Genomic DNA, 10012 nt, shown 5'->3' with positions numbered 1-10012 from the left:
AAAAGTTCATTTTGTTCCGTCCAGGTCAAGGATTTCCCCGGGAACGCGCGCAAAAAAATGTATGGATTTACCTTTTTTTCATAGATTATATATGAAAAAAAAAAAGATGTGATTGTTTTAACAAAAACATTATATTATCCTAACTAATTTGATTTTTTTCATTTGGACAAAAGTGATAATATTTTCCAAAATACTCATAAATAAAATAATAGGTACATACATTTATTACAGATCTCAACTAAGTACAAAGTACCTAATAAGTACATAATAATTTAATTTTGTTTTGACTATAAATAAAATAAGGCATTACTCGTAGTATTTATAAAACAAAGTCTCTTCCCGCTGTTCATATGTATGCTTAGGTAGATCTTTATAACGACGTAACGCATTTTGATGCGAGGGTTTTACATGTGTGTGTGATTCCTGAGGATTACCAAAATAAGTACTGAAGCCATGTTCACAATATTCCCACGGCACACAAAGTCTACTTGTTGTTAAGCCTAGTTTAATTAGTAGATATACTCTTATCAAAAGTCGTGCAATGCAAATTGCATGACGTGTTATTATCAATATTATGACTGACAGAATTATTTGATAAGACGGTTCGATAAATAAAATATTTAATCAATAATTTAATTTTATTAGTACTTAATTATTATTCAACAACTAAATGCACGCCAGCAGATCTTCCTAGAAAGTAGGGGGCACGGCATGTTCCAGAATCCAGCCTGTATGCCTGTCGATTCTGGAAAAGACATTGGGTGTGGTGTCATCACAGGTACCGTGGTAAGAGGACAGACCTACCAGGGTCTCGCCAATGATCATAGGAGCTCCAGAGTCGCCGCTGCATAAACTCGTGCCTTCAGCAGCAACGCAAATCACATCTGGCGATAAAACAAAATATTTATTTACAATTTAAAAGCCATTGTGGCCTGATTTTTATTTAACGTTTTCAAAAAAAATCGAGTATACTGAGAAGTTCATATAGACACTTACGATCGTAAATAGTGACACTTTCGGAGTCTTCATAAGCCGCTTGACATTCATCGTAAGAAATAGTGTTCGAGTTGATTTTTTTCAGTTCATTGATTTGAGGGCCTTCCTCCTGTAAATGAACTACTTAAATCGTGCTAATTTTGCAGAAGCATAATTTTTTATGCTACAAATGGACATACTGATGATGAACGGATTTTAATGTCTAAATATTATTATCTTATGTTTTAAGTAGAATTTAGTGCAAAAGTAAAATTTCTTAATAAATGAGACAAGTTATTATTGCGTTAAATTCAAAAGCTAGCCCTCGATTAACTGAATATGTTCTAGCCAAGAAAAGCATAGTTAACACTTACACTTTCAAAGCCCCAGCTGACAACCTCGACTGGGTATCCATCAGGAATGTAGGTCTGCTGAGGTGGAATGTAGACGATATTGACGTAGTCGGTGATGCCAACTGGAGTAGCGAGGACTACGATGGCGATATCCCCAGCTCTGGGCGCTTGCTCGTAGTCTGGATGTTTGAGTACATCGTGAATGGAGACGACGTTGCCGCCAGAGAGACTTGTGGTAGATCCGACACGCACTTGTGCGTTTTCCAAATTAGCCCCACTAAATAAAGAAAATAGAAAGAAGTAAATGTTTATTGTCGTTTTATTGTAGCCAAGTTCACAAGAACTAACTATCAGCTGTTTAAAATCGCTTTGCTTCGTTTATTACCCACTACCGACTTAGCCCGACTTCATAAAGGGTAATTTAGGTATGTATGTATAAACCTTCGGGAACAAATTTCCGAAATAACAGTGAAAACTGCATCAAAATCCGTTGCGTTGGTTTAAAAGAAAAAAAGTTTATAGCTCAACAGACAGACATAGAGGGCGACTTTGTTTTATGCTATATAGTGATAGTTATAAATAGTATTATGTAACAAAATATCTAAAAGCGAGTTCACTTAATCGACATTGCAACACCATTATTAGCAGGTATGAAAATCATCAGTTCCACTTACGTAAAGCAGTAAGCAGATGTAAGCACGTGCCACGAGGATATTAGAGAACCGACACATCTCTGTATGTTTATATCAGCACCTGGGTAGTAGTATTCAATGGACACAACGAAAGGGTACTCCAAGATCGTTGTGGGAGTTCCACCTACGATCCGCGTCTCAGGCGACGCAGTCGCTGTGAATAAAATAGTATTTTGTATGAAAACTTTTAGATCTTTTTTGACAAGTATGTCATTGCTAACTTTTACATAATTACTTGTTAAATTAGGTTTATAGTTTTATACCACTTGCGTTGACTACTGCTTTTCAATGCTATTATATAAGATATAGGGCAGTAGAGCATGCCAAAAGGGAGCAACCCCTATTTCATTCATATGTTATCATGATCGCACATTTTAGAGGCGTATAACCGTATATAATAACTGTAGAGGGTATAACATAGATAATAAATCTGTTATAGAAAATCAAACAAGAATCGGCAGGATTAAGACAAACCATTGAAAATTATATTTAATTTCAAAAGAAATACTTTTATATGGTGTCTCACAAGGGGATTTTAGGTACGCTGTCGATAAATTATATTAATAAATTGGTTCAGTTAGTTTAAACATTTTCTTTTTTGTATTCCACACAAAGAATTACATACTTACCAAGAGTTGCTAGAGCGAGGACCACGCAAACCAATTTGAACACCATTGTAACTAAAGAACCTCACCTGAGACAACTACCAACACCAGTATGTAGTAATCCAAATTTATTTCGCTTCCATTCATTGTTATCTTAGGTTTTTTGTTGATATGATGCCGGAATATATAAAATATATATAATCGTAAAATTAAAATAACCTATTTTAATGTTATGATATTTTCATTTCATTATAAATATTGATAATATTGATAAATATTGATTATAAATATTGATAATTTAAAATTTAAATTAATATTTTAAATTTAAATTTTAAATCATTAAAAATAATTGGACTGAGCTATGCCATAAGTAGAGCTAACTTAGGAAGAGAGTGCATCACTCATTGTGCTCTGAATGGAATCATAAAATTTGTAAGTTGTCGAGATTTTCTTTGGTAGATTTTTATTTTTACGCAATAAACAAAACACATAATAAAACGGTCATGGCTTAATTAATTATCAGCAGAATCGACACCCTAGGAATGAGATGAAACGAATTCATGTGACGTAGATTCAAAAGACATGATATATACTATTTAACTAAACAAGTCAACGCCAGTTAAGCACGGTTTATTACACATAATATCGGTTAAAATGGTTTTAAATGGTAAAAAGCTTCTACTACTGCAACATAAAATAATTTTTCGAGCATTTGATTTTGCTCGTTCGATTTTTTGTGGTATACAATAAATATGTACATGATGTATATTTTGTACAATGTATTACATATAATGAAAATATAATTGACGTATAGGGATTACGCTAATCTACTCTTTTATTGAGACTTAACGATCATACATACAAGCTTAGCTTATTATTTCGTTTACAACAAATACACACAAGTGATGCATGCGTGATAAACATTGATATAACGAGGTATGAACGTAATATAGGCTTATAATAATCCTAAAGTAGGTACAGAGTTTTACCTATTTGATATTTTAATACCAGCTTCGCTTGAGTTATCTATTATCTCACTACTGTGCATGATCATATTACCTATGCCTATGCACACTGCACTGCACGCACAGTATTAGTGGAGGGAGTCTCGTTTCGTACCTAAATCATGGATTTAGTAGTACTTAATACGTAATACCTACTAATTCCATGACCTAAAGTCAGATAATAAATTAGATATGTGCAATTGTGTGGGTGAATGATGAGATTAAAACCTCACTGTATTTTTTTTTTTCATATTGACTTAAGATCCAAGTCAAATTAAAGTAGATTTGACATCAAGCATTGACATTATTTGTTTGGCTAATAAATATCTCTTAATATCTCATAAAAATTCAAAGTTTCTATATAAAATGGGCAATCGAAATACGAAAGGGTTTCTCCAGGACATTTTCAATTATGATATAATTTCCGAAGATGCAAGTTATCCTAAAACGAGAAGCACACACGGAAAAAGATCCAATAAGATTAATAAAAAACAAAGGTCTCACAGAAAATGCTCTTGCAATTCAAAGATGCAAGGCGATTATGAATACATAAATAATATACGATCATTACTAAAGAATAACTCCCCGATATTGATAGCATTGTTCAGAGCTGATGTCGATTGTCCTGTTAACGTATGCAAAAGAAAGAGTCGCACAAAACGTTGTTCATCAGAACGAAGTTTAGGAATTCCATGTCACCAAGTATGTAAAAAAGCCAAATCGTATCCCTGTCCGACTTACTGTTCAGAATGTTATGTAAATCGACTGTAAGGACATTATACCTATTGAAACGTTTTTCACTAATGTGTATGTATTGTAATACGTAAAATGTGGTACAATAGTCTTGTTTTATTATGTCTGACCATTTATAGTTGTTCTTTGTCTCTATTAAGTGTGTAATTAATAAAAATTAAAATAAATAAAAAGGAACTTTATTTTGTGTTTGTAGTGGGTAAACATAATTTATGATCTGGCAACACTGCACAGTGGCGCGCCTTCGAGCTAGGTGAACGTGTTTCGTTCACTAGTCGTGTACCATTGGAAATCAAAGTTTTTATGTTTTTTCTGGAATTATCGCATTAATTACTTTATTTAATCTATCAGTGACGTTTTTGTGATTATGTGCTGTTATCTTATGTGTGGACGGAATATATGATAAGGGTAAGATAATGATATAAACATTTATCTATTAGTTTTTTCAGGTATGAACGTTCAAGCGGTATACTACCTTGTAAAATATATTTTATGTATTTTAGAAGGTTTAATATCTAATTTATTTTATTATTTTTCATTAGATAATTTGTTACTGAGGCCATGTGCCGGTGTCATGATTATTATGTGCCTTCATAAGTTAAGTTGTAGGTAAATGTTTTTGCATGTAATACTTTGACATTGATATCTGCTTGTTTGTTATTTATGCAGTTTCAGGGAGTATGATCTGTTAGTATTATTTTTACCAACAAGAATCTTATTAGAATCCTTGTCAAAAGTTAAAGTAAGTATGGATCAAGTTCACTTTTTTAAATTCTTTTGAAGGTAGATATTATTTAAGTTATAACCATGAGGTTAAGTTATGACCTTCCAGATTGCAATGCTAAATAAAATAACTGAAGTTCCTCACTCACATAAAAAAAAAAACATAGTTTTTTATTGACTGTGTGATTTAATTTTTTTATAAATCTTATTACCATAAATATTTTATTACAGTAATATCCAAATATTAATGGTAAATAATAGTCTGCATTTTTAGGTACATTCATTCAACCACATGTTAGGTACCCTGCATGGAACTTTTTGTAATGGTAAAGATATGAATTTACAATAACTTTGGGATTATGCACATCATTAACTTGGCTCTAATACTAACATGTGATAGAACTGCTTTACCAAAACAAAAAAGGAGATAGAGACAGCATATGTTTTGAATCCCCTTTTAAACTATCCCAAAATTTAAATTTGGCTCCTACTTCTTTGCATGTCAATACTTTCTAAGATATTTTCCAGGGCCACCATCACAACTTCATATTTTGAATTCACAAGTTGTCCAAAATATGATTTAGAAAATGTTGACACAAAATTTTGAGATGTATAAAATTTGATCTTCTAATCTTGGAATATGTCATGTCCCAGCTTCACTCAAGTAAAACCATAATAAATTACCACAATAAACCTAAACCATCCTTGAGAATCATATTGTCTATTAGCTAAATTTATACAAAAATCTTGTACAAACAGTACTTCTTAATAATATACATAAAGATGTCATGAGACAGGTTGCAATGTATGAAAAGGACAAAAATTGTTAAACCAGGCACACAATGAATGACAAAAATTATATATTAGCACACTGTCCCATTTCATCTTGTGTATTTATAATATTAGTTTCTTATTCTTGTGTGACCAATACAAACATAATTTTCTCTGTCTACATATATAAGTTTCAGCTCTTTATAAATAAAAGGGTTAATATTATAAATAAGTGGGTTAATGTTATTCTATCAGTACCCTAAGCAGCCTATGCTTCAGGTAACAATAATCTTGGTATGCGCACAAAAAAAGAATGTGTTTGATTACCAGGATGAGCAATAAAGCTGGAACTGTTATTGTTACAAGACTATTGACAAAACAGACACTGGCAACGCGCCAATGCACCTGTAAGTGCTGTTAGATAACGCTGGAATGAATGAACGCTTTGTCCAGATGTGATTTATAATTGAAAGGGAATTAATCTTTTGAATTATTTTAGCTAGGCGTATATTAGCATTTTTTATGGATTCTTAAATCAAATTAATAGCAATAGAATTATTTTATCTGTTGTAGGATTAAGAATTATAGTAAATTCTTAGTCCTATATATAAAATGCTATTTTTATCGCTTACAGGGTAGACAGTGCCACAGATTATACAATATTTACAGAGCCAAGAGCTCTTAATAAGAATATATATTTCTCTGAAGAGTTGAGTTTCAGGCTAAGTATTAATAAATTAAAGTTCTTTACTATTCAGGGGTGGGCAGGCACAGTGATCGAACACCCTTCCTAGTTTTTAACCCCCGACGACAGTTGGAAGAGAGTTATATGTTAACCTTTATCTGTATGTCTGTTTGTGGCATCATAGCAGCCAAGTGGCTGAACCAATTTTGATCTAGTTATTTTTTATTTGAAAGAGAATTTACCGACAGTGTTCTTAGCTGTGTTTGAAAAATGTGCGTTTAGCCGTTCGGGAATCCTCAGCCCTCAGCCTCTAGCGGATGAGAGGATGCCAGCAACTTTTCATTACCTAAGTTGTTATTTACACTATGTTATTTGATAACTAGATATCTCTCCAGCGTTGAACGAAGTTATTATTCATTTATTAATTAGCACTTTTCACATCTTCGAATGGCAAATGGCCTTTGGGTTGAAGGTCAAACTAATCTAAATATTAATTTAATACACAATAAAAACCACCTGGATGTAACTTCCCCACTCAAAAAATTTATGACGGCTAATTAAATGTGTCTAATCCCGAAATTACACAAGACTAAGTTTAAGAAATGTAATTTCCTTCAATGTCAAAAACGAAACGCGTGGTTAAATTATTATCTCATTCACTCAGAAATCACACTATTTAATATTTGTGAAAACCATACAACAATATGTTCTAGATTTTAAGTTTTACCGCGCTTATACGGACAGTCAGATAAACAAACGCGACAGTGGGACTTCTTTTTATAATATAGAAATTTAATTTAGGATTTTTATTAATTTAGGATATCAGTTGAATCTAACAGCCGCCTTCGCGACAATTTCGGAATAAAGATACCCTTGCGCCTTTCAATTTATTTGTATCTGTGATTTGTATGCTTAATTCACTAATAGAAACTTTCGCATTAATTATTGGTTAGATTAATTAGTAGCTTTTATAGTATGGTAGCTCGGTAATCATTAACAACATGCAACCAACCGTCTCCTCTAACAAAATCGTTTAGAACCAATCCCATAACAAACCATTTAGGGTGCCCACAATCACCGCAGACGAGTCAATCTGACTGTAATTGTGCTAACTGTTTGTCTGTCTGTACTCTGTACGCGTTCTTCATAGCTCCACTCAGCGTCCAACGCTCACTAATTAATTGTGTGACCAGCTTTAACAAGGAATAGGCCAGGCAATGGGGATTTTTTAACGTAACTCTTAAAGCCTTTTAGGCCTTTAGGCGCGATTGGTCCAATTCGCGATTGTTCCAATTCGCGATTGGTCCAATTCGCGGTTGGTCCAATTCGCGATTGGTCCAATTCGCGGTTGGTCCAATTCGCGATTGGTCCAATTCGCGGTTGGTCCAATTCGCGATTGGTCCAATACAAACTATTTTCAAAATTAAATTTAATTATTTGTTTATTTAAATTAATTTAGTATTTATTATTTACTTTATTATTACTTATAGTACTTATGATGGAAATACTTTTATTCTTTTAATATTGTCGTTGTTTCTAAGATGTAATAAAATCTTCCTGTTTTTCAGATGTAATAAAATCTTCATGATCTTCCTGTTCACTCGATTTGAATGTGTACTATCGCTTGTTTTGGATTAATTGAAATGAGATTGATACGATTAAATATTAACATCTTCTAAAAATATACCATAATGATTATAATATTTACAAAGGAACAAATTGCTAGGTGAAGGTCTAGTGCGATTCTGTATAACAGTCTCTTGGACTATACGCCGTTGCATAGAATTGTTTTCATGTCAACAATACAGGCGTTGGTCTTAAAATGAATGCCTTTTTGAAATACTCGCTAGAATGGAAATCGTAAATAGTCTGTTGTAAAAATACTCCTTTGTTCTGAGAATGAATACCTACCTACCTGTTTTAAATCACTATTATAAACGTATGACTGTTCTTGTCTGTTACATTTGCTGAAAGATTTTGATGAAAAAATCCAGGTAACACGTTATTAAGTATACTAATTCCTTCTTATATGATGTGAAAGTTTACTAAGTTTTAAGTAAAATGTTGATGTTAGACTTTCATTTCAATTGGCTTTAAATACAATTTTCACGTCAATATAAATAAATACACAATACTCAACGGCACAAGAATTCAACATAACCAGAACCGCAGCCAAATCTTTACACATTATATAACGCGTCTGTCTGTTAGGGATAAACCCAAAACTACGGATTTTCATGCGGTTTTCACTAATAAGATCTTTTTACTCAAGTGAAGCCGGGACGGGCAGCTAGTAAATATGCATGTTGGGTCCAATACACAAATACAGAAACGAGATACACAATCCGAACCGCAGACAAATATCTAGTAAAAAAAAAATCCGGAACGATCGAAGGTCAACTACGATCCAGCTGATGTTATTTCGTAGATTGCGGGGCAGGGAGTTTAGACAAAGTCTAAATTTTTTCATCAAATGAATATTGTATTTGAAATACTGTATTTGAAAACGATATCAAAGTTTGAAAATAGCTTCTCAAAAACGCCTGCCTTCTTTATAATAGTTTATAATATGGGCGTTGGGCATGGTTAATGTATTGGGTTTATGTAAACACAGTTACTAACCAGTGTTGCAAGGTGACGGATGTTCGGTTTATGTTTTGGTAATCGTTTGTAAAAATCATAATTAGATAGTTTCTATTAGCTTTTTGTTACTTTAAATATATTTATATATTTCGTATGTCTCATCCGTACGTGTTGTTCTCATAGGCGATAGGATAGCGACCTATCACAATGTAATCTCAATTCTCAATTTTGCTGCTCTTGGCTATGTTGTCTTGGCTCGGCTTCTTACGAGGGAACTCTTCATCGGTTTATAACACGAATGATTTTTTTCTGGCAATAATAAAAAATTGTGACAAGAATTACATTTTTGTAAAGAACTTGTTAAGTATTCATATACTACTAGCTGCTCCACGGAGCTTCGCTCCCGTGGGAATTTTGGGATAAAACGTACCCTATGTGTTATGTTATAACCTTAGGTACGTTCTACCAGTGTACCAAATTTCATAACAATCCGTCGAGTAGATTTTGCGTGAAAGAGTTACATAAATCCTCACAAATTGTGGCATTTATGATATTAGTAGGATTCTATGGGGGACAAACAAGAAAAAAAGTTTAATCTGTCTGTCTCACTCACAGAGATATTATATTAATGTGGTCTCACTAATCGGTGTACACAAGCTCAAAGCAGAACAGGCAGACAGAACAATTTTATCTGCCGTCGACTGTACTACACAGCGTTATCATCCGTGCGTTGACCCTGGTTTTAATTAGTGCCCGATGCAGCATCATTTTGATTAAACTTTAATCGGTTCGCGACGTACAAGGCGAGTCTCGGCGAAAGCCCATAACTGGTTGATCATTCAAATAGGCCACCTAACTGCTATCTACA

The 10012-nt window shown here is 33.2% G+C and overlaps 2 protein-coding genes across 9 annotated transcripts in view; one reads left to right on the top strand and one right to left on the bottom strand.

Annotated features, from left to right (window-relative positions):
• Nucleotides 1-284: 284 nt before the first annotated feature.
• LOC128680064 (trypsin-3-like) lies at nt 285-2737 on the bottom strand. Its single transcript, XM_053762796.2, has 5 exons — nt 2650-2737; nt 2003-2174; nt 1350-1605; nt 997-1105; nt 285-884 (listed from the first exon to the last, which is right to left on the bottom strand). Exons 1-5 carry the CDS (start codon nt 2693-2695, stop codon nt 691-693), a joined length of 777 nt encoding a protein of 258 aa, XP_053618771.1. The 5' UTR covers nt 2696-2737; the 3' UTR covers nt 285-690.
• Nucleotides 2738-4605: 1868 nt separating this feature from the next.
• Nucleotides 4606-10012, top strand: part of Itpr (Inositol 1,4,5,-trisphosphate receptor) — a 70505-nt gene continuing 65098 nt past the window's right edge. For all 8 annotated transcript variants that reach the window (XM_053762795.2, XM_053762793.2, XM_053762794.2 and 5 more), the window contains exon 1: nt 4606-4790. The gene's annotated coding sequence lies outside the window, so the exon portion shown is untranslated. The remainder of the gene's footprint in view (nt 4791-10012) is intronic.

Source organism: Plodia interpunctella, chromosome 23 (assembly GCF_027563975.2).
Source record: "Plodia interpunctella isolate USDA-ARS_2022_Savannah chromosome 23, ilPloInte3.2, whole genome shotgun sequence".
In the NCBI taxonomy this organism is placed as follows: Eukaryota; Metazoa; Arthropoda; class Insecta; order Lepidoptera; family Pyralidae; genus Plodia; species Plodia interpunctella.
The sequence above is the reverse complement of the archived record's forward strand: the minus strand, read 5'-3'. Positions and strand labels throughout refer to the sequence as shown.

Coding starts and splice junctions, on each gene's coding strand:
- LOC128680064 (XM_053762796.2), bottom strand. CDS start 2,695: ATGGTGTTCAAATTGGTTTGCGTGGTCCTCGCTCTAGCAACTCTTG. Junction 1,606..2,002: donor ACATCTGCTTACTGCTTTAC/GTAAGTGGAACT, acceptor TTCTTTATTTAG/TGGGGCTAATTTGGAAAACG. Junction 885..996: donor AAGTGTCACTATTTACGATC/GTAAGTGTCTAT, acceptor TTTTATCGCCAG/ATGTGATTTGCGTTGCTGCT.